Source organism: Mus pahari, chromosome 9, assembly GCF_900095145.1.
Source record: "Mus pahari chromosome 9, PAHARI_EIJ_v1.1, whole genome shotgun sequence".
In the NCBI taxonomy this organism is placed as follows: Eukaryota; Metazoa; Chordata; class Mammalia; order Rodentia; family Muridae; genus Mus; species Mus pahari.
In genome coordinates this window covers 48590982-48613602 of record NC_034598.1, presented here as the reverse complement: position 1 = coordinate 48613602, position 22621 = coordinate 48590982, and the positions used below count along the sequence as shown (strand labels likewise).

Below are 22621 nucleotides of genomic sequence, written 5' to 3'. Positions count from 1 at the left end.
ATATTCAGACACACCAGAAGAGGACATCGAATCTCATTACAGATGGTTGTGAGCCACCATGTGGTTGTTGGGAATTGAACTCAGGACCTCTGGAAGAACAGTCAGTGCTCTTAACTGCTGAGCCATCTCTCTAGCCCCTAAAAATAACTTTTTAAAATAAGAGACTTAATTCCACCACTCGGGAGGCAGAGGCAGGTGGCTCTCTGTGAGTTCAAGGCCAGGCTGGTCTGCAGAGTTGCAGGATATCCAGGTCCACACAGAGAAACCCAGGTTTAAAAACCAATAAACAGCCGGGCGTGGTGGCTCACGCCTTTAATCCCAGCACTCGGGAGGCAGAGGCAGGTGGATTTCTGAGTTCCAGGCCAGCCTGGTCTACAAAGTGAGGTCCAGGACAGCCAGTGCTACACAGAGAAACCCTGTCTCAAAAAACAAAACAAAAACAAAAAAACAAAAACAAACCAATAAACATATAAAAATAAAATTAAATGTTGGGAGAATCAAAATAAAATCAAAACTCAGAGGCCAGTGAATCCATCTGAACTGTCTCCCTAAGAAATACTAAATTTGTAGCTGATTTTGAAGGAAGGAAAAAACTTGAGTTGACAGAAGCTGGAGGCATCTTCAAATCAGAGTAATAACAAATTCAGCCCAAACTCTGGTGCGGTGAGGGCAATGCGGGTGGCCTCAGATCTACAAGGACAGAGGAAGCATGTGGTTGAGTCTTCAGCCATGGGGAGACACCAGCATGAGAGATGGGGTCTTTCAAAAGAGGAAGTGGGAGGCAAGGCAGTTGCCAAAGGTCTTCTGGTACCCAGTAACGGTTTTCCATTGGTACCGGCAGCTGGAATACCAGAGGCAGCAGCTCCTGGCCGACCGGCAAGCCTTCCACATGGAGCAGCTGAAGTATGCAGAGATGAGGGCCCGGCAGCAGCACTTCCAGCAGATGCACCAGCAGCAGCAGCAGCAGCCACCAACCTTGCCCCCAGGCTCCCAGCCCATACCTCCGACCGGGGCTGCTGGACCACCTACAGTCCATGGTCTAGCTGTGCCTCCAGCCGCTGTGGCCTCTGCCCCTCCTGGCAGTGGGGCCCCTCCTGGAAGCTTGGGCCCTTCTGAACAGATTGGGCAGGCAGGGACAACTGCAGGGCCACAGCAGCCACCACAAGCTGGAGCCCCTCAGCCTGGGGCAGTCCCACCAGGGGTACCCCCCCCTGGACCCCATGGTGAGTGTGGGTTCCAGGATATGTTTGCTATAGAGTTACAGGCAGATGTTCTGGTTCCTTTGAAGCGAATACCTGATAGGCTTGGGTATAAATGTTTGTTGCAGTTCCTAAGGTGAACTCCATTGTGTTCTGTCCCCAAACTAGCAGGGATGTGTTCCCAAACACTGATACATGGAACTTTATTCCCCGAATCTACGGCTTATTCTAGTGCCAGGAGAAGGAAGGGGGACGGCAGCAGCAGGTAGCTGTGCAGCTTGTGCAGTGGTAAGATTGCACCCCTCACCCTCGTGTTCTCTTTATTTCTAGGCCCCTCACCGTTCCCCAACCAACCAACTCCTCCCTCAATGATGCCAGGGGCAGTGCCAGGCAGCGGGCACCCAGGCGTGGCGGGTAATGCTCCTTTGGGTTTGCCTTTTGGCATGCCGCCTCCTCCTGCTGCTCCATCCGTCATCCCATTCGGTAGTCTAGCTGACTCCATTAGTATTAACCTTCCCCCTCCTCCTAACCTGCATGGGCATCACCACCATCTCCCGTTTGCCCCGGGCACTATCCCCCCACCTAACCTGCCTGTGTCCATGGCGAACCCTCTACATCCTAACCTGCCGGCGACCACCACCATGCCATCTTCCTTGCCTCTCGGGCCGGGGCTCGGATCCGCCGCAGCCCAGAGCCCTGCCATTGTGGCAGCTGTTCAGGGCAACCTCCTGCCCAGTGCCAGCCCACTGCCAGGTGAGAAGGGGCCAGGAGGGGAAAGGGTGAGGGAGAGGGCTCTACATTATGGGAGGGAGTGAGTAGGGAAAGGGCTAGATTCTAGGATTTCCACAGCCCTGTTCAATGCTTTGGTAAAACTAGAGCATAGGAGGAAGGCCTCTGGCTGTCCTCCCATCCCCAGCTTGGCAGCTGCCACCGCTGCGGTGACAAGGCCTTTCGCTGGTGGGCCATGGGGGAACCCAGTGGCTCAGAGGACCTCAGCTGTAAACCTGGAGCCTAGCCACTATCTGCTTGACGATGGCTTTCCTTGCTTGTTCCCACCACATTCAGACGCCCCTTTAGAGTCCTTGGGGAGAGGAGGAAGGTTTGGGATATAAGGTTTTTCCAGTGTCAGGTGGAAAAGAGTGTTGAGAAAAAGAATTTACACATAGTGGGTACCTCATTCATCTACCCACCCACTGCATGCCATGCCCAGTTCTGTTTGTGTGTGGCGCCTGGGACTGGATCTATCCCTCTGTGTACTCCAGCTCATTTATCTTCCTTTTCTCCACAGACCCAGGCACCCCGCTGCCTCCAGACCCCACCGCTCCGAGCCCAGGCACAGTCACCCCTGTGCCACCTCCACAGTGAGGAACCAGCCAGCCATCTCTCCCCTCACTCCCCATGGAGATCCAGGAACAGCCCTCCCCCACCACTGGGACCCTCCCTCAGCCTGGAGAGTTCATCACTACGTAAGGAAAGCTCCTCCTGCCCCTTCACCACCCCCACCATGCCCAGCAGAGGTGTGCAGTTTTATATCCAATTATTATCCACGGACTTCTGACTAAAAGATGTTTCTAATGCCTGGGAGAGGATAGGAGGGAAAGATGTTTATACGAGGTTCTACTGACTGGTTCTGAGGGTGTACCCCTTCAGAATTACTGCATTTTTGAAGTGATAACATGAAAATGAAACCCTTTAAAAGGGAAGTTTTAAAAAAGACACTTCGGAGCCCACAAAAAAGAACTTTTTTAATTATTAATATTATTTTGAGGGGAAAGGGCAGGTTTTAAGAGGAATTAAAGTTCTGGGGCAAGGTGTGAGGTGGAATAGGGCACCGAGCCTGTCTCCCTGAGCCTTTGGCAGTGCTGAGTCAGCCCCCCTCACCCATTCCAGTTTATTCATACTAATCCCTCCTGCTGCTCGTCATGGCTGCTGTTTTAGGCCCAGCTCAGCCAATGACCTTCCCCTCCAGTGTCAGCTCTGTGTTTGTGTTTAAGTCACCTGCTCACTCGTCAGCGTCTGTGTACTTGTGGGAAATGTAGTTTTTGGGGATTCTGTGGTAGGTAATAGAGGAAGAAGGGGCCTCAGTTGGACTCTTCTTCCTGCTTTCCTGGTTGTATCTGTGAGTGCCCAACAGGCATCAAAGGGGGAGCTCTAAGAGGATGGGGAGTCTGTAAACCCTCAAGTTTTGAAAAGCACTTAAGCACCTACTTTTGACAGTGGGACAGTCTGCTAACTTCTGCCCTCACCAACCAAGCCTGACAGGACCCAGTGATAGCTAGGAGTTCCCCAAATGAGGACAAAGACTTGGGAGCAGTGCAGTGTGCCTCTGTACTCCAGGTCTTCCTCTTCACCCTCCACTTGGAGGCAGACACAATTCCAGGCCACACCAGTGCCTGGCTCCTCCTGTCCCAGCGTCTCCTTCCTCTGCATCTCCGCACCTTTCTTCTGTTCAAAGTCTTCTGTAAAATTTTCTTTTCTTCTTTGTTCTTTTCTTTTTCCTTTTTTTTTTATAAATTAATTTGCTTTCAGTTCCATCTTGTGGGTGCCTCTGTGTTCTCTCAGCGGTGGCTGCTAGGCAGGGAGCAGACTGGGCGAGGGCGGCCTTCTGGAGCCCTTCACTGGACATTCGCCAGGGCTGCAGAGGCCCACAGCTGTCAGCCTCTTGCCACAAGAGGCCACACAGCAGTCAAGGCAGCGGCAGCAGCTGTCACCTACTCAAGATTAGCTCCTGGAAGCACAATCCTTCAGCCCCTACAGGGTGGACCTGAATCCTTTTAGACAGTGGCTGCATTCCTTCCCTTATTAGGGCGGAGGCGGGCCCACACCTACTTCTGTTGCTACTGGGCCCTAGCCCTGCAGCAGACAAGACAGGCTCTGGCAGCACTAATATGTCCAGGCATTTTAGCTTCAGTAAACATTCACAGGCTTTCCCCAAAAGGGCATTTGGTACTTGGTGAGTGGGGGCCTGGTTCAAAGAAGCCCAAGGGCCAAGAATTTAACCTGAAAAGGAATACCCCACACACAAAAACACATAGCTACCTTGATCCTATAGGGATTTATGACTCTCTTCATTTCCCACAGGGGAGCCTTTAATGGTTACTACAAGCACTTGGTCCAGTTCTCCCCAGACCCCGGCCCCCAGCTTGAGCTTCGTTTCAGGATAGACATCAATACCACCTTTTCCTCCTCACCCTGCTCAGGAAAGAAGGAACCAAAAGAGGGCAAAGAGAGCAAATTTTATTTGGTGAAGACAAACATCATCCAAAAGAAACCAGATGGGCAAGGTGCTGCGATAGGGGAGCCTCTGGGGCCACACAGAAACCTCACACTGGGCAAGGAACAGGCTCGGCTGGCTCGGGTACAGTGTCCTCAGCCATTGAGCACCATCCGGACAAGCTCTGTGGAGAGGAGAGGTGGAATCAGCCGAGGAGAGGGCAGGGGAGGGGAACCCATAGGCCAGGAGACCATAAGACCAAGAAGGTGGCAGGAGGGAACGTGCCCACAGCAACCAACCTCAGGTCAGTTTCCAAAAGAGCCACCCAGAGTGGCCAGGTCTCTCTGTCCCTGGTTCCCCTCCCACTGGCTGTTAGCCCCCACCCCAAATCTAAATAGCAAGAACATAGCAGAGGCAGAAAAGTTCTCAGCTACACCTACAGTTACGGTCAGCCACTGGCGGGGGGAGATCAGCTTGGGTTAGGGTACCTCCCAGCTGTCCAGCAGAGGGATGGAAAAAGGACTTTTGTTTTAGCAGCAGAATGGGGCAGTTAGCTAAACCCCGCCCCGCCAACTCTCCATGCTCCAGGGCCAAAGAATCACCATCAGACCAGCCTTCTCTACAAGCTGGTGAAAGTTCCCAGACACCAGCACCAAGACCCCTGTAAGTCAAATCTCAGAGACCATTCTAGGAGAGGAGGTACCACACCCCCAAACTGCGTTCCTCACTGAGGAATTCCTCCCCTCCCAAGCCAGCTCCATGCAGAATCATGCCAGGAGTAAGTCAGATGGTAGTAGGGTATGGCCAGGGGCTAGAGCACAGGTTGGGAAGGGAAAAACAACACTAGGGAGATAACTAGAAGAGAGGCTGGGAGGAGCCGTACCGCCCCACCGCCGTCACCCCGACAGGATATGCCTCACAAATGCTGCAGGAAGGAAGAGACATTAATGGTGAAGACAAGACACGGACATGGGGTGAAGGGGTCAGGTAGTGGAACAGACATTCTGTTTACTTCCCGTGCCTAGCCCACCCTCCGCACGCCATCACCCTCCCTTTACTGCTATCTCCCCAACAGCTCCCTCCCAAGCTGGACTGAGCCTTGCCCCTTGACTCCTGGCTTCCTTCTGGAACCAAGTCTAGGAATACAATGCCTCTTTAACATTCCCTGAATGACCATTTCCTCACTGCCCAGGTTTATGGTCTGCCCCTCACCTTCATAGTTGATGCAACCATTGCTGTCCTCATGCCCCGCCACTAGCATCTCTACTTCTTCCTCTGTCATCTTCTCGCCTGCAGAGGAGGGAACATTCTTAGAACTGGGTGACTGGCAGGTGAAATATATCAGCTCAGCTCCAGAAAGGCCACAGACCCTTACCCAGTGTGACTAGGACATGACGGATTTCAGCACCCATGACAGTCCCATTTCCTTCCTTGTCAAACACACGAAGGCCTTCAACATAATCTTCGTAGGTTCCCTGGTCCTTGTTCTTGGCCACGGTCTGCAGCATGGGCAGGAAGTGCTCAAAGTCCAGCACCTTCACATTCATCTCTGTCATGTGGGAGGTAGAGGTGTCAGACAAGAGAAATCACACATGTTCTCAGGACATGGTGGTAGAGAACACAAGGACAGCCAGAAGAAGGGAATCAGTGGAACTGGAGGAGACAAAACTTGCTCAAGTTTGGCACCTGTGAAGATAAAGGGATGACTTTAGCTGAACAACCATGAACCCACTGAGTTCTTGAAATGCTCACCATCACTCTTGGGGTTCCCCAGGACCTTGAGCACCTCGGCGTTGGTAGGGTTCTGGCCCAGGGCCCGCATCACATCCCCACACTGGCTGTACAAGATCTTGCCATCGCCGGTTCGGTCAAACAGCTGGAAAGCCTCCTTGAATTCTGAGGATTCAGATGAACAGCAGCAACACCAGGGATTAGCCCAGTGCTTGCTGCACAATTCTGCGGCCAATTCAACTTAAGTCGTGCTGCAGAAACCAGATATCTTGTCCTCCTGTATACGGAAGACTACTCCTAGGGATCTATTATCAGCTCAAATGCCCCACATAAAGACACGCAGCCTTCTTTCCCTTACCTTCCGGGGGTAGCCATCTGTTTACCCCCCCCCCCAGCTGCCACAGGCTAGGCGCTCCACCACTACTATACAACTCCACAGGAATTTGCCACCGCCCAGGCTAGGTCCTGCCCATATAAGGAAGTAGGAGCAGTGGCCTGGACTCTAGCCTCCCACTCCCACCCTTCCCCTCCGGAGACCTTCCAAGAGGTGAAGCCACAGCCTTAGCAAATTCTCCCGTGCCCATCTTAACAAAATATCAAGGCACTGCTCTTTACCGTACTCAGAATCCAAGCTTAAGGAGGGGACAGTTATCAGAGGAGAGGCAGAAAGCAGAACACAAGCGTAATAGACCCGACACACAACAGGCACTAATCAAATTGTTTCACAAACCCACACCACCTAAAACTCACCCGGTGCTTGGGGCTCAGATCTAGAGTGGAAGGGGAAGGAAGAAAGGATGAGAACAGAAAATGGAGGATCTAGAGCAGAAGGAAATCGACGGGGCACTCTCCTGGGAGTGCTAGAGGTGACAGGTTGGGATCAGAAGATAGATGCTAAAGGAAGGGGTTCCCTCTCGGTAAGGACGACCTCAGCTGCGGGTCAGAGACTGCCTACCTGCGGTTTGGTCCTCGGTGAAGTCACACTGCACGGAGAAGAAGGGATTGGTCACTACCTGAGGTCCAACCCCGCAAGCTTCTATCCCGGCTTTACAAACGCCTGTTTGAAGCTGAGGATTCGCTTCCCAGGGCAGAGCCCTAGACCTTCCAACCCCACATGCAACCCTCTAAAATCTGGGCGTGCCCACGCCCACTGCTTTCTCTACTCCCACCCGCGGTCCTCTCCTTGCCCGAAATCCCCCGGAGCTCCCGATTCCCAGGGCCCACCATCTTGGCTGCGAAGCTCTGCGGGACCTTTTCCGGCAGTAATGGCTCCGACTCCCGACCCAACCCCAGCCTTAGTACGTCCCGCGGCGCATGACATCACCCTCCGCCGTCTCATCCAATAGGCACCCTAGCCTGGGCTCATGCATATGACATCACTACATTATTAATGAGGTGAGGGGGGCGCCCTACCTCGGCTCAGGAACCTAGCGGGGGCCTGGGGTGGGACTCTCGGAAACCTTTCTTCCGAGCTGCACCAAGAGCAGAGGATTTGGGCTTTTGCAGAAGAGAGGACTACCCGCTCCCGTCCTTCCCCTTTCTCAAAAGAAAACAGTCGGAAACCAAAGCAGGAACCATGTTTTTATTTCAAAACTGTAAGTGCCCCCTAGTGGCAGGAACGCGCTTCTGGCCGCACAGGAGGTGGGGCAAGTTTCCGACGCCGCAGGTTCTACGTGGGGTGGGGTGGGGAAAAAAGTAGTCCAGCCCAGCACTGCCTGCGCTTCTAACTGGTGGATCGAGGACCCTTGCCTCTCAAGAGGACACCAGGGGCGGAGCTCAGAGGCTCAGGATGTGCTTCAGGAAGGCTGCACAAGAGGAGACGAGAGGACTTGAGAAACTGACCTTCGGGTAACTGAGGGTACTCCCACGCCCTGGTCATCCTGCCCCCTCACCCTCATAGTTGATGCAGCCGTTGCTGTCCTCGTGGCCTGCCAGAACAGTCTCTACCTCTTCCTCAGTCATCTTCTCTCCTGAACCCAAAAACAGTTAGAACCCCCGCCTTCCCTGCCTCACTAGCCCAAGCCACTCTCGGGGTGGTTCGTCCTCCCACCCGTGCCCTTTTTCATATCAGCGGTGCCTTGGAGCAGGTGAAAGCTTTGACAGCGAAACAAGCTGCCGGGGTTGAGACTTGCATGGAATCAACATAAGTGTGGCTTGCAAAGGGGGACATGAGGCTCCCATCGCATTCCCTGCCCTTGGCTCATTGCTGGACACTTTAGCCTCTAGATGATCTGTCTCCACAATGCTGGCCCTCTCGAGTCTCCTGCCCATAACTGCAGAACCATAAACCCATCCCAGGCTCTACCTAGCTCTTCGAGGTCCACCCACTTCTCCATCCCACAGTTCTGGGCCCTGCCTCACCGAGAGTGGTAAGAACATGTCTGAGCTCCGCTCCCATGACTTTGCCGTTGCCTTCTTTGTCAAACACACGAAGCCCCTCTAGGTAGTCCTCATATGTGCCTTGGTCCCGGTTCTTGGCCACTGCCTGCAGCATGGGCAGGAACGTCTCAAAGTCTACACGTCGGGACTTCAGCTCTGGCGATTAGACAGAGGTGAGAGATCACTGAGGTGTGGGATCCAGTGTCATCCAACCCTACTATCGTGACTTTCATCCCCTTCAGCATTCAGGGTGTTTCCCTTCCCTGTGTTTGACAGTTTTTGATCCTGAGATCCATCCCAGCGTCCTCTGTCGCCTTACCAATATTCTGTCATTGAAAATTGAAACTGTTAGCCGGGCGTGGTGGCGCACGCCTTTAATCCCAGCACTNGGGAGGCAGAGGCAGGTGGATTTCTGAGTTCGAGGCCAGCCTGGTCTACAGAGTGAGTTCCAGGACAGCCAGGGCTATACAGAGAAACACTGTCTCGAAGAAAAAAAAAAAAAAAAAAGAAAATTGAAACTGTTGCCAGGACTGGTGGTGCAGTTTTGTAACTACAGCTACCAGGCAAGTTCAAAGCCAGCCAGAACAACTTAAGACGGTCTCAACAGAAAGAAAGAAAAATTAATTAATTAATTAATTAAAAGGAAGGGCGGGGGGATGTAGCCCAGTGGCAGGACACACTCAAAACACAGAGAGAGCCACTAAGCCCACACACCTTCAGTCCCAACATTCAGAGGCAGGGAAAGTCCCTCTTGAGTCTGAGGCCAACCTGGTCTATACAGTGAGTTCCAGGCTAAGCAGGGCTATATATAGACACCCTGTGTTGTAGTAATAGTAGTAGTAGTAGTAGTAGTAACAACCCTATCTGAAGAGTAATAATAATTAAAATTTAAAAAGAGAAAGAAAACTGGGGATAGAACTGTAGGTTCTGGGATAGAACTGTAGGTTCCTGGCCAACCTGAGTAATTCGGTGAGCACCTGTCTCAAAAAGTAAAAAAAAAAAAAAAAAAGTACCTCCGTAATAAAGGGCTTGCCTGGCTTGCCTGAGGCCCTGGATTCAACCCAGCATCACATAAACTGGAGTAATCCCACCACTAGAGTGGGCAGTAGACAGAGGTGGAGGTAGGAGGATCAGAATTTAAGGTCATTCTTGGCTGGGATACTGAAATCCTATCTAAAAAAAAAAGAAAAGAAAAGAAAAAGAGGAAGGAGAGAAAGTTGTTGGGTAGAAATGGAGCTCAATGGCCCAGGCAGAACCCTGTATTCAACCTCCAACACCAAGAAGAAGAAAACTGAAACCCCACAAATCTCAAGTCTCCTCTCACCCTCGTTTTTGGGGTTCCCCAGGACCTTGAGCACCTCGGCGTTGGTAGGATTCTGGCCCAGGGCCCTCATCAGGTCCCCACACTGGCTGTACAGGATCTTGCCATCACCTACTCGGTCAAACAGCTCGAAGGCCTCTCTGAACTCTGAGATGTAAGGATAGGGCAGTGTGACCAAGGATCCCCATCACCAACAGAGAGGAGGGAGGTTTGCTTCAGAAGCTCATGTGCTAGAGCCAGGCACAGGAGGGAGGAGACCAGGACAAGTGTGGGAGGTTTCAAGGTCAGGAGAACAGAGAATCTGACCAGGAGTTTGGGGTTGGACAATGGGGCTTAGGAAATGGGCTTCTCCTCACCCTCCAGCTGGTCCTTGTTAAACTCGATCTGTAGGGGACAAAAAGGGCAGGTGAGGAGATGACAGGGCTGATTCAGTCCCTCTCTATCACAACCAACTGGCAGCCACTTCTGGGGAGGGACCCAAAGAGATGAGGCGGGGAGCTCGGCCACTTTAGTCCTGTTCCCAGCTCTGGGCCTTGGGAGAATCCCAAGAGGAATTATAGGGGGAGGGTTTCTTGGGAACAGGGTTAATCCCACGCCACCTGTTCCCTTCCCTCCTGCTACCCCGAGTCCTGCGTCCCTCACATAACTGGGGGCTGAACAAAGGCTAAATTTACCCCTGCCCCCAGCTGTGATTGTCTAACAAGTCTGTCCTCTTCAGTCTCCCCTCCTGGGGTTCAGAGATGTAGCCTTCTGAGTTGAACAGCAGAGCCACCACGGAAAATGGCCTGATCTGGGAGCCCCAACCTCATCCAACATTCATTCATTCCCTACCCTTTCCACATATTCCTGGACACCCAAGGCTGCACTGCATCTCTGAACTACCCCTTCCAGGTTCACACTTCCCCAGGACTCACCACCACTTTGGAGAGATCAACAGGGGGCTCCTGGGATTTTGCAGGTGCCTGGGGGGCAGCCAGCTCAGCCTTGGTCTTGGCTAGAGGAGTCCCTGCAGTAGACTTGGCAGCAGGCTTAGAGATGGAGGGCCCTGCTGGTTTCTTCACGGGAGCATCTTTCTTGGGAGGCATGATGTCAGGTGGCCAAAGAACAATGTGCCGATGGGGGCACCCATCTCTGTTTAAATAGGCAGGGAGTCTGGGATGTCAAGGGGCGGGGGCAGCGGCAGGGACAGGGAGCCAGTTGGCAAGGGTGAGGGAGAAGAGACTTATGCCTGTCTGCTCTCACTCCCCTGGCCGCCTATGGTTCAGGACTCCTGCTCCCAAAGTTTTCTTCCTCCCCTAAAGCTGAACAGAATGTTTTCTTTAAGGGTACAGAGAAGAAACACGAGACTTGTCAGAATAGGGACTGCTAACCTCTAGGGTGAAGATAGGATGTTTGCCAGTGATTCTGAGATAGGAGCTAAGGGAAGAGAGAAGAAAACTAAAGTAGAAAGACAAACAAAAACTTGCATTAGTTTTAGACCGTGGAAAAGCCCAAGCAAAGCAAGGACTTGGGATAGAGTTGGGGTAGGGGAGGGGGGCTAGTATCAGGTGGGAAGTTTTAAAATCTGGAAACAGTAAAAGGCGAGAGGAGGGGGCCTTTGCACTCCCTTCTTCCTTTTCCTGTGTATCCTTAGAACTTGTAGTCCCTGGGCCCCCACCTACCCCCAACCTTAAACTATGCACAGTAACCGAAGCATGTAATTACCCACTGTCTCCTATACCTAATGTTGATTTAGGGGTTCCAGTGTAGGCAAGGCTTAACATCTGTCACACATAATTCCAAAGAAGGAACAGTTTTCAACAAGACAATGTTATTCAAATCAGACAAAAGGCTAGAATGCCTAATGAGCATGGAGGGAACCCAGACACACAGACACACACAAACACACACACACACACACACACAGAAGGAGGGGGCCCTGGGAGACAATGAGCCCCCTAATGACCCAAAAGGTTACAGGACCTCCTAAGGAGTTCATAGGTATCCACAGGGACACACCATCAGTCACAACAAAATCCTTAGCTCAGCTTTGAGTCACAAACCTTGCTGGAAGCGCTGATGAAGGGAAAGGATGATGTTTGAGAGCTAAGAGGTTCTGGCTACTCCGTTCTTGGATAAAGAAGATTTACGTAGCATTCTGAGGGACTGCTCGTTCTACTTAGGCCCCAGAGTTCGCAGAGTAGCAGTGGGTCTCCCATTTGCAAAAGGATGTCAGACTCTTTTTACTGCAAATTGTCCCATTTTTGGAAAATAAAGAATCCTTCTTAAACAGCACGCCCGTTTCCCCCACTTTCACTCACTCCTAAGCCTTAGAGAGGAAAAAGGCCCTCCCAGCCCCTCAAAACTCACCTTGCCGGGTCCGAGGAAGGGGCAGGTGGGGGGCGGGACTCAGGGCAGCTCCCGTCCCTGAAGGGTTAACTGCGGTGGCCGCAGAGCATGCTGGGAGTCGTAGTCCGCGAGCACCCGCAGGCTCACAGGAAACCTTTTCCCAGCGGTGAAGGTAGGTGGTGACTTCCGGCCCGTGGTGACAGTTGGTGACTCAGGTCCCGAGGCGTGCGCCGGTTCCGGAATTGAAAGGGCTTGAGCTGTCCCCACCCATGACCCTGCGGCTGCAGACCCACGGACGCCCGCAAGGCTAGGGGGCGGAGCCGGGAGGTGGGCGGGCCCAGGCCGGGCGGTGGGCGGGGCGGCGGCTGGGGCTGCTTTCGCTTCCCCCCCGCGACTGTTAGCTGCGGAATGGTGTAGCTCGCAGAGTTTTGCATTTTTATTTATTTTACACATTTGATCGTAGCCGAAAGACTGAAGTAGATGTTAAGATTTACAGTTTAGCCTGGTCATCTGCTTCCGATTCTCCTCCTTGTGGAGGCGTCTCCCCCCGGGAGATCCCGGACAAATGCAACGCTGGACTCTGCAGCCCTTCCTTTCCTTTCCGACACCATTGCCCAGCCTGAGTATTTGCACTTTTTCCCTGTAGTTTACCAAAGGTCTGGGTGCAGAGAGGGAACCGGCCCACCGTCCCGAAACAGATGAATAAATAACTCTGGCAGCGCGCCTCATATGCTAGAGCTTGTGCAAGCAAGTGGATCAGAAATAGCTCAGGGTAGAAGATTTCCAGCGGCGCCTTAGGAAGAATGAGGCACAAGCCAATTTTGTAGCCTGAAACGGACTTTCCCCGGCTGGAGAAAGCTCCGAAAAGTAAAAAGGTCTGTACCGGTGCAAGGGATGTAGCGCAGATGGTTGCACAAAGCTCTGGGTCCCAGCACTCAGGAGGTGGAGACAGAAAGAATCAGATGTCATTGGCCACGTAGGGACTTCAGGCCAGCCTGGGCTACATGAGATCCAGTCTCAGAGCAGAAAGGGAAGGGACACGTGAGAGCTTGTCTTAAACTAGGAAGCAAGAACAATAAAGCAGTCTTGGTGATAACATAAATGTAATCCTAGGTCTGGGGGTGAACAAACGAGCCTGGGCTATATAGTGAGACTCAAAATAACAGTGGATAAGGCCTGAAGTTAGAGCTGGCTTGCAGAGCAGTTGTCTACAACCGTTCAGGTTTTGGGTTCAGTCTTCATCACCATCGAAAAAGATTTTTTCCCTGGTTTTTTTGTTTTGTTTTGTTTTGTTTTTGAGGCAAGGTGTTATATGTTGATAGATATGTAGTCTGGCATGACTTTGTTTACTTTTTTCAATGGCCTCAGTCTGCTGCTGTGCTGGCCTGCCTCCCCTGTTGTTACTCTGCATTCTAAGGTTCTTGGGGTTGAACTCAGAGCTTTCTGCATGCCAGGCAAGCTCTCTACCCTCGTAGGCCTGAAAGGAGAGAAGTGTGATAGTCACACAGCAGTGTATCATTTCAGAAACTTGAATAATTGTGGGCTCACCCTATACAACTAGTTCTTGTCTGTTTTCTTTTTATTTTGAGACAAGGTTTCTCTACTGTTGACTTTTTTTTCTTTTTTAAGCTATTTTATTGAGCTCTTATACTATTCTCTTCCTCCCAACCCCCCTACACACACACACACACACACACACACACACACACAGCACGAGGTAGGAGGGAAAGGTTGTAGGGGGAAAAGGACAGAGACCTCCACAGGCTTCTTTCTTGGCTAGGTTGTGGTGTTCCCAGGGGCACAGCGACCCAGCAACAACAAGGGGAGCAATTGCCGCAGGCCTTCTTGGGGCCCTTGTATTAATACCCTCTTCAAAGTCTCTAGAATTAAACTATCTGCAGATGGCAAAACCCTGCCCCTCTTGGAGCACAAGACAATCATAGTTCACGGCTGTGGACAAACTGAAGCAGCCCCATATCCCACACCTGGGCTTAAAACAGAAACACTTAACATGAGGGGTTTTAAAGAAACCAGAACTCTGAGTGCACCTGGCTGTCCTGGGCTTGCTCTGTAGACCAGGCTGGCCTCAAACTCAGAGACCCACCCGCTTCTGCCTCCTGAGTGCTGGGATTAAAGGTATGGGCCACCACTTCCCCATTTACTAGTTTTTTAAACACTAGCTAATGTGCAGAGACAATAGCTTAGGTGGAGAGAGCATTTACTTTCTTTGTTTATTTTTTCGAGACAGGGTTTCTCTGTGTAGCCCTGGCTGTCCTGGAACTCACTCTGTAGACCAGGCTGGCCTTGAACTCAGAAATCCACCTGCCTCTGCTTACAAAGTGCTGGGATTAAAGGCGTGCGCCACCACTGCCCAGCTGAACATTTACTTTCTAAGTCAACAGAAAAAAAAATTGATAGCAAAGATAAGTGAGCTGGCAAGGCTTTTTAAAAATTCTTTCATATACTATATCTCAGCCTGTTTCCCCTCCCTCCCCTTCCCCCAGACTCTCCCCCCGCCACCTCCCTTCTCCCCTAGATTGACTCCCCTCCAGCTCCCCTCAGAAAAGAGCAGGCCTCCCAGGGACACTGACCAAATGCGGCATAATAAGCTACTCAATAAGACTAGGTACATCCCATCGCATCAGGGTTGGACGAGGCAATTCAGTAGGGGCCAATGGTCCCATAAGTAGGCAAAAGCATCAGGGATAGCCCCCACTCCCACTGATAGGATTCCCACAGAACCACCAAGCTACTCAGACATAACATACAAGCTCTGGCTAGTTTTTATGTCAACTTGATGGGAGCCAGAGCCATCTGAAAGGAGGGAACCGCAACTGAGAAAATGCCGTCATAAGGTAAGTAGGCAAGCCTGTAGGATGTATTCACTTTACATCCCAATATCCGCCCCTCCCCCAAACCCCTGGATATTTTCTTAATTAGTGATCCATGGGGAAGGTCCCAGCCATTATGGGTGGTACCATCCCAGGGCTGGTGGTCCTGGGTTTTATAAGGAAGCAGGCTTGAGCGAGCCAGTAACCACACCCCTCCATGACCCCTGCATCAACTCCTGCCTCCAGGTTTCTGCCCTAACTTCCTTGCTGGACTGACAGAGCCTGGAAGGGTAAACAGAGCAAACCCTTTTCCCTCCGAGTTGCTTTCCCTTAAGGAGTTTCATACAGTAGTAAGAAAACCTAAGACAGGAGTTGTTGCCGGGACCGTGGTGGGCTGTGACTGTGACAGAGATGCCTGGCCATGCGTGCTTACTGTTTGATGTTTGAGAGTTGTGGTGGCATTTGAGCTCCGGGCTGGGAAAGCATAGAGTGCTCAGAGCACCGTGAGGTGCTCTGTGGGAGCTTGGAAGACACAAATGTCCAGAGCAGTGCAGAACACAAAGGCCTGGACTGTGGAGTTTCAGAGGGAAGCCAAGGACTCTACCTGGCCTTTTGTGGAGGAATCTGGTGTCTGGTCAGCCGGAGCTGAAGAATCAACTGTGACGAACAAAAGACCAGAACAACTGAAGTAAAACCTTTGCTTTTTCCGGGGAAAACAGATGCTGATCAGAAGAATCAGCTGTGATTCACTGGAGTCAAGTCTCCTGGGAAGTGTTTCCTCAGAAGCTGTGCTCCAGAGATGGCCAAGGTTGAACCTCATGCCGGCAGCTGAACTTGGTTGTGTAAGAGTGACCCAGCTGATAACTGCTTTAAAGGTATAAAGGGATCATGGACAGCAGCTGAGGCTTGGCCCTGTGTGGCAGGCCTGGAGTCCCTGAAAAGAGCCCAGGAGAGGTGAGAGGTGAAAGTGCAGCCGGGCTGCTGTAGAAGAGCCCAGCGGTTTGGAGATGCCACTACCAGAGGACAACCACCCAGAACAGCAGCAGGTGTGGAGTGGAGCCAGCCTGAGCCTAGAAGACAAGCTCTGTGTGCTACAGAGGACAGAGCCAGAGAAGAGACCAGGCCCTTTGGAGGAGCGCAGATCAGGAGAGACTCCCAGACACTGGAGGCCGAGTCATTTACTGTTGGAACTTGGCTTTGCTTTGTTCTGACTGCGACTGTGGGCTGGTTCTTCTCTCTTGAGGTAAGAGAGTAACTTATTTTTTGTTTTACAGGAGCAAATTTTAATATTTTAAAGAGACTTTGGACTTTTACTATTTGAATTTTATTTATTTATTTCATGTATGTGAGTACACTGTCGCTATCTTCAGACACACCAGAAGAGGTCACCAGATCCTCATTACAGATGGTTGTGAGCCACCATGTGGTTGCTGAGTATTGAACTCTGGGCCTCTGGAAGAGCAGTCAGTGCTCTTAACCGATGAGCCATCTCTCCAGCCCCACTATTTGAATTTTTTAAAGATTTACTTATTTTTATATGCACTGGTGTTTTTCCAGCATGTATATCTGTGTGATGTGGCCAGATCCCCTAGAACTGAGTTGCAGATAGTTGTGAGCTACCATGTCGATGCTGGGAATTGAACCCAGGTCCTCTGGAAGAACATCCAGTGCCCTTAACCACAGAGTCTTCTCTCCAGCCCTACTGTTTACATTTTTAAAGTCTATGGGACTTTTAAATTTGGGGATGTTTTAGACTGTGATGTCGATATTGTGTTATCTTGGGACTGAACAGAAAGGAAAGGTGACGGCTTAAAACTGAAGTGATGTGTTTGTGTGTCAAGCTGACAAGGGGTCAGTTATTCTTGGTAGCCTGATGTCACCTTGATACACAGGTTACAGTCATCCGAGAGATGGGAACCTCAATTGAGAGAAATGAGGTCAGGCTGTAGGGGCTTTCCATCACTAGTGGTTGAAGGTGGAGCCATCCCTGGGCTGATGGTCCTGGGTTCTGTAAGAAAGCAGGCTGAGCAAGCCAGTGAGCAGTGCCCCTCCATGGCCTCTGAGTCAGCTCCTGCCTCCAGGCTCCTGCCCTGCTGGAGTCCCTGTCCTGACCTCCCTCAGTGAGCACTGTTACCTGGAAGTATAAGGAACATAAACCGTTTCCCGACTTGATGTCGGGCATGGTGTTTTGTCACAGCAATAAAAATCCCAGGACAACAACTAACCCACAGTAAAAAGGAGAATAATGAAGAGGCCTATACACAACTTACAAAGCCTTTCTTAGGCCATTTTTATAGACTGGTGTGAGGTGTGGGGTATAAATAGAAAAGTTGGTTTTAACAAGTAAAACTGGTTTCCTATTGCAGTTTACTAAGGCAGAGGTCACAGGCTTTGCTGTTGTTTTAAAATCTCCTAGGAACTTCTTATAACAACAAACTTGTAGATTGCTCTCTGTCTGTGCTAGGGCCTGGAAATCTCATTTCACATAGGTAAAGTAATCTAAGCTTTAATAAACAGTCATCATTTCAAAGTATACTTTTTTGTTTTTTTGTGGAGGTGAATAGGTACTAAGGCTGAGGGACAGCTTGTGAGAATCGGTTTTCTTTCTACTGGGTGGACTCTGAGTGTCAACCTCAGGTTGACACGGTTGGTGGCGAGTGGCTGTAACAGACAGGCTGTTTTGCCCACCCACCTCTCATTCCCCTACGTCATCTCCTGTTTAAAATTCATCCATATTTGGAATTTGGCCTGCAAGTATTTTATTTTTGTTTGTTCTCAGACAGGGCAGGCCTGGAACTGGTTATGTACCTGAGGGTGACCTTGAACTTCTGGTCCTTATGCCTTCGCCTCCCATATGCCAGGATCGCAGTATTTGCCACCATACCAGGCTGTCCTGGAACTCACTATGCAGCCCACTCTGTCCTCAAACTGTGATGACCCTTCTGCCTTAGCCTCCCTGAGTGTCGGTCGGGATCACACTGTGACGAGCCTTCTGCCTTAGCCTCCCCGAGTGTCGGTTGGGATCACAGACAGGAGCCAGCTTTCCACTCAGCTTTCATGTGCTTAGATAAAGATCAGGTGGTGGGTACAAATCATCGATGGAGCTCTTGCCCAGCATCCTGGCACATTGTGGCTTCCAGTAGCCCCCAGAGGGAGCACAGCTTCCGCTTCAAATACTTATTTCCTGTTCTGGCCACATTCTGTCCAGCCACACCCGATAGCTTGCAGATCTTCAAAGATATCCTGTCTCTGGTTCTCAGCTTGTTCCCTTTGACTTGTATTTGTATACTCTCTTCCAAAACACACACACACATATACACACACACACACATGCACACAACAAACCCACATGCACACGATCCTACACCAAGCATAGCCAGGTATCCTGGTCCATACGAGGTCCTGAAATATTTGTAGAATGAATGGACAGATGTGACACAATAGCTAGTGTCATCCGGGAGGGACCCTGGGGCCTGAGGGATGGGAGCATGGTCATATATCACTGTTTTTACAATTTCACCCTGAAATCAGTGAGGTGATCTGCCTTGATAAAGGAGGAGGGTAGGAGAGAACCCTAGGGAGTAGCAAAGACCTGAAATAAATGCAGTGAAAGAAAGGTGAAGGTCACTGGGCTCCAGCCAATCCACAAACTCTTTTTTTAAATTGGGTTTTTTGAGACACAGCCTCGCAATGTAGCCTTGGCTGGCCTGGGAGCTCCTCAGAGCTGCTCCTCCTGAGGCAAATCTCTGTGAGTTGGAGGCCAGCCAGGGCAACCAAGTGAGACCCTGTTTTAAAAAACAACCCTCCCCCCTCCCCTGTAATTTTATTGTTTGTATGTGGGCATGGTGTATGTGTGGGCTTGATATATATGCGTGGCTGTGGTGTATGTGGGCATGTGTGCCAAGGCACATGTATCAGGTCACAGTTTCTTTATATGGGTCTAGGACTCAAACTCGGGTCATTGAGACTGTGGCATGTGCTTTATCCACTGACTATCTTGTCCTACCTATGTGCCTGGTACTCATAGAGTCCAAAAGAGAGCGTCAGACTGGAGTTACAGATGGCTGTGAGCTGAGCCACCACCACAAGGGCTGGGACCCCAGCCCATGTGTACTTTGTAATGATAGCTGTTGTTCATTTTTTAGGTTTATTTTATGTGTATGGGCGTTCTGCCTGCTTATATGTATACGCACCACATACATGTCTGGTACTTAGTGTCCAAAGAGGCCAGCAGGGGGCATCAGCTCCCTCTGGAACTGGAGTTAGATGTTGTGCCACTGGGTAGGTGCTGGGAACCAAGCGTGGGTTCACTATGCAAGAGCAGTAACTACTTTATTTTAAAACAGGGTCTCACAGTGGCACAGCCATGGTTGGCCTGGAACTCTCACAGATCTTCCTGCCTCCACCTCCAGAGTACTGGGATTTAAAGTTCACTGCTCTTATGCCCACCCAACTTTAACTGCCTTTTCTGCTGATGATCCAGTTCACAACTGACTTTCTTTGATATCTTGTTAACTATAACTGGGTCAGAATCATCCCGGGTTGGAAAGGTGGCGGGCGAAGCATGTTAATCCCTCAGACGTAGTAGTACATTTTCTTCAGGAATGCTGGACGGTTCTCTATATAGGGAAAAGGCTGGGCAGATGACTGAGTTGCCACACCCTCTTCACAACTGGACATAGTTTCATCCAATAAAACTATATTCCAAGAAGGGAGTAGTCTGTACCTGTCACTGTCAAAAGTAAATTGTTTGTAGGCTAGCTAGGGTAGTCATCCAGTGGTAAAACATTTGTCTGGCCTGTGTGAAGCCCTGGGTTTGTACCCTAACACTACACATATAAGAGGAAAAGCTACAGAGCATGGTGACACGTGCTTGCAAACCCAGAACTGTGCAAGCAGAGGCAGGGGGGCTGTCAGAAGTGTAAGGCAAACCTGGCCTATGTGGCAAGACGTCTCAAAACAGGCCGAGGCCGGGTGGTGGTGGCGCACGCTTTTAGTCCCAGCACTCGGGAGGCAGAGGCAGGCAGATTTCTGAGTTCGAGGCCAGCCTGGTCTACAGAGTGAGTTCCAGGACAGCCAGGGCTACACAGAGAAACCCTGCCTTGAAAAACAAACAAACAAAAAAACACACAGGCTGGGGAGATGGCTTACTGTACAAGCATAAGAACCTGAGTTTGGGCCAGCATTTAGGAGGCAAAGGCAGGCAGATCTCAATGAGTTCAAGGCCAGCCTGGTCTACATAGCAAGTGCCAGGCCAGCCCAGGGTTGATAGTTAGATCCTATCTCCAAAAGCAAGGGTGAGGCCCCAGAATGGGTCAGTATGAAAAAGCTGATTACCTTCATCTCTGGACCCGCAGGACGGAGGAGGAAAACCACGTCCTCCAAGCTGTCCTCTGACCTTCACACACGCACACACACAACCTCGAGAGTGCTTGCATGTGTGGGCACAGACACGTACACACACACACACACACACACACACACACACAGACAGACACTAAATAATTGTAATGAAAAGTAAGGGCGAACAGTCCCTGAGGAACAATACTCGAGGTGACTTTTGGCCTCCACACACATGCGTGCAAGGCACGCCTGCAACCACACATGCCTACACATGAATGCATACATATACCATAGACACAGAGTTAAAGCATTAAACCACAAGGCAGGTCCAATGGCATAGGCTGGTAGTCCCAGCTACTTGGGAGGCTGAGGTAGGATCACAAGTACAAGGCCAGTCTGGGCTACAGAGTAAGTTCAAATCCAGCCCAGGAAACTTGACGAGACCCCCTTCTCTTTTTCTTTTTTCTTTTTCTTTTTCTTTGTCCTTTTCTTTTCTTTTTCTTTATTATTTTTTGAGACACCCCCCTTCTCAAAATTAAGAGAACTAGGGATATAACTCGATGATAAGCGCCTGGCTAGCTAGCATGCATGAGACCCTGGGTACAGAAAAAAACAATCTGAAACCCCAAAAAGTTTTGCTAAATAACAAGTATATTTAATTCTGTGACAGATGATTCCTTCATATTCTTTTAAAAACAAAAACAGTGATTTTTTTTTTTTTAGAACTGTTTTATGTACATGACTGGTTTGCTGTATGTGTGTGTACACATAGCATGCATGCCTGTGGGGTCTCCTGGAACTGAGGCTACAGACAGCTGTGAGCTATCCTGTGGGTGCTGAGTCTCAACCCGAGTCCTCTGCTAAAGCAACACATGCTTTTAACCCCAGAGCCAACTCTCCAGCCCCTCGTTTTAAAAGTTCCATCCCCGTGTCTGTTTAAGGAGGACTGAGAGCTGCAGTGGCGGCGTCTCATAGCTGGTAAGCCGGTATTCCTCCCTTTTGCAGCCTGACTTGGAAAGCTTGGGCCAGAGGAAGAGCCTTTGCAGAGCAGAAGCTGTGCCAAGTCTTCTGGTTTTCTGGAAATGTAATTGCTTAAAGCGGTCAAGTAGGCCAAGAGTGTCTTTTGAAATCATACGTAACAAAAACAAAACCCCCGGGTATATCTTCTCAAGCCTGCTAAAACAGCAGGCCTCAGGCTGTGTATGCCCCATGTCTCATAATTATAGAAGAGACTTTAAAGTTTCAAGTGTCTCCACTCCGTCTTTAACGCTCCTCCCCCTCAGAGATGCTGGAGTGAAATTGAAGGCGGCAGGACACACGTATAATCCCACCACTAAGGGAGGGCCACGAACTAATTACACAGTAAGAGCCTGCCTAAAAAATGTCTAAAGAATTCTGGTAAGAGGGGGTCTGGATCGATGGAGTGCACGAGTGCCTAAAACCGTACCAGTTAGGTTCATACAGTGTAGTGTTTAGATTTTTTTTCTGTCTTTTTTTTTTTTTTAAAGCTGGGTATGGTGACTCTTGCTTGTAATTTCAGCTCTCCAAAAGGAAGCTGCAGCAGGATTGACTTGAACTTGAGGCTAACCCAGGCTACAGTGTGTGGCTCTGTATTAAAGACCAAAACAAGACAGACCAGCTGTAATACCACAAACCCGTGGTCATCCTAGCTACACTTGGAATTAAAGGCAGCCAGCCTGTGCTACACATGGAGGTAAAAAAGGCCAGCCTGTGCTACATGAAACCCTGTCACATGAGTGAGAAGATTCTCCTGCAAGGTGAGTAGATTCAGATGGACATAAATACTTCTCGGCTCTCAGATAGCCCTGAAGCCATCTTGGATGCAGCCGCTGTCCTTGACAGTGTGAGCTTGTGCTGTGATGGGCCTTCTCGGTTTATGAACAGCAGATGGGAGTGGTCAGGAGATGGGCTGTATGAGTAAGGCTTCCTCACTGTGTCTGCAGACCAGTCTCCCGACATCCGCCATTCCACAGAAGAGCCTTTCTCGTGCTCAGTGGTGACCAGTCTCCTAGGTTCTCACCTTTGGGTAAACTCATCCTCTCAAATTGAATGAAGGCTTCCGAGAAAACACTGATGGAGTCCAGCCTTCAAGGGAAAGGCCCACAGCTCGTTTGGACCCAATGTTTAGTAGATGCACTGGTCTGACATGGTCTGACATGGGTGATGGTCAGATTAGTTCTAGACAATGAGTTTATAACTTAGGCACTTGGTCAGAAAACCAGCCCTGCTGTCTGGTGTCCTTTCTGTCCATCTG

General features: G+C 50.4%; 3 protein-coding genes and 1 long non-coding RNA gene across 13 annotated transcripts in view; 2 read left to right on the top strand and 2 right to left on the bottom strand.

Annotated features, from left to right (window-relative positions):
- Smarcc2 (SWI/SNF related, matrix associated, actin dependent regulator of chromatin subfamily c member 2) overlaps positions 1-3733 on the top strand; it is a 30014-nt gene extending 26281 nt beyond the window's left edge. For 2 of the 6 annotated variants that reach the window (XM_021205789.1, XM_021205788.1), the window contains 3 exons: positions 842-1223; positions 1530-1613; positions 2488-3733. In XM_021205789.1, the coding sequence (XP_021061448.1) occupies positions 842-1223; positions 1530-1613; positions 2488-2564 (543 nt within the window). In that variant the 3' untranslated portion in view covers positions 2565-3733. Of the gene's footprint in view, positions 1-841; positions 1224-1529; positions 1953-2487 lie in introns of all 6 variants that reach the window. The other 4 variants (XM_029542066.1, XM_021205785.2, XM_021205786.1 and 1 more) reach the window with 3 other exon arrangements.
- Positions 3734-4416: 683 nt separating this feature from the next.
- On the bottom strand, positions 4417-7447 carry Myl6 (myosin light chain 6). Of its 3 annotated transcripts, XM_029542068.1 has the most exons (8): positions 7369-7390; positions 7100-7127; positions 6895-6914; positions 6166-6309; positions 5789-5962; positions 5626-5703; positions 5297-5338; positions 4511-4597 (listed from the first exon to the last, which is right to left on the bottom strand). In XM_029542068.1, the coding sequence occupies exons 4-7, from the start codon at positions 6233-6235 to the stop codon at positions 5310-5312; spliced, it is 351 nt and encodes a 116-aa protein (XP_029397928.1). In that variant the 5' UTR covers positions 6236-6309; positions 6895-6914; positions 7100-7127; positions 7369-7390; the 3' UTR covers positions 4511-4597; positions 5297-5309. The 3 variants fall into 3 exon arrangements, with proteins under 3 accessions (XP_021060399.1, XP_029397928.1, XP_021060398.1); XM_021204739.2 differs by lacking the exon at positions 6895-6914 and having other exon boundaries at positions 7369-7447; XM_021204740.2 differs by lacking the exons at positions 5297-5338; positions 6895-6914 and having other exon boundaries at positions 4417-4597; positions 7369-7447.
- Positions 7448-7717: 270 nt separating this feature from the next.
- Positions 7718-12439, bottom strand: Myl6b (myosin light chain 6B). Of its 3 annotated transcripts, XM_029542340.1 has the most exons (8): positions 12194-12205; positions 11887-12069; positions 10759-10975; positions 10201-10228; positions 9848-9991; positions 8506-8679; positions 8037-8114; positions 7718-7949 (listed from the first exon to the last, which is right to left on the bottom strand). In XM_029542340.1, the coding sequence occupies exons 3-8, from the start codon at positions 10927-10929 to the stop codon at positions 7921-7923; spliced, it is 624 nt and encodes a 207-aa protein (XP_029398200.1). In that variant the 5' UTR covers positions 10930-10975; positions 11887-12069; positions 12194-12205; the 3' UTR covers positions 7718-7920. The 3 variants fall into 3 exon arrangements, with proteins under 3 accessions (XP_029398200.1, XP_029398201.1, XP_021060732.1); XM_029542341.1 differs by lacking the exon at positions 11887-12069 and having other exon boundaries at positions 10759-10996; positions 12194-12439; XM_021205073.2 differs by lacking the exon at positions 11887-12069 and having other exon boundaries at positions 12194-12439.
- A 149-nt stretch (positions 12440-12588) lies between these two features.
- Positions 12589-22115, top strand: LOC115064688. The gene is made up of 3 exons (XR_003844496.1): positions 12589-13047; positions 15723-16246; positions 21887-22115. It is a non-coding gene; the product is annotated as an uncharacterized LOC115064688 (long non-coding RNA).
- The last annotated feature ends 506 nt before the right edge of the window (positions 22116-22621 follow it).

Excerpts from the sequence above, each read along its gene's own strand:
- Myl6 (XM_021204740.2), bottom strand. Across the intron at positions 5,963-6,165 it reads GGGGAACCCCAAGAGTGATG|AGATGAATGTGAAGGTGCTG; the intron begins GTGAGCATTTCA and ends CCCACATGACAG. Across the intron at positions 5,704-5,788 it reads TCATGTCCTAGTCACACTGG|GCGAGAAGATGACAGAGGAA; the intron begins GTAAGGGTCTGT and ends CCTCCTCTGCAG.
- Myl6b (XM_029542341.1), bottom strand. The coding sequence starts at position 10,929 with ATGCCTCCCAAGAAAGATGCTCCCGTGAAGAAACCAGCAGGGCCCTCC. Across the intron at positions 10,229-10,758 it reads TTGATCTCTCCAAAGTGGTG|ATCGAGTTTAACAAGGACCA; the intron begins GTGAGTCCTGGG and ends TGTCCCCTACAG. Across the intron at positions 8,115-8,505 it reads ACATGTTCTTACCACTCTCG|GAGAGAAGATGACTGAGGAA; the intron begins GTGAGGCAGGGC and ends TTTTGGGTTCAG.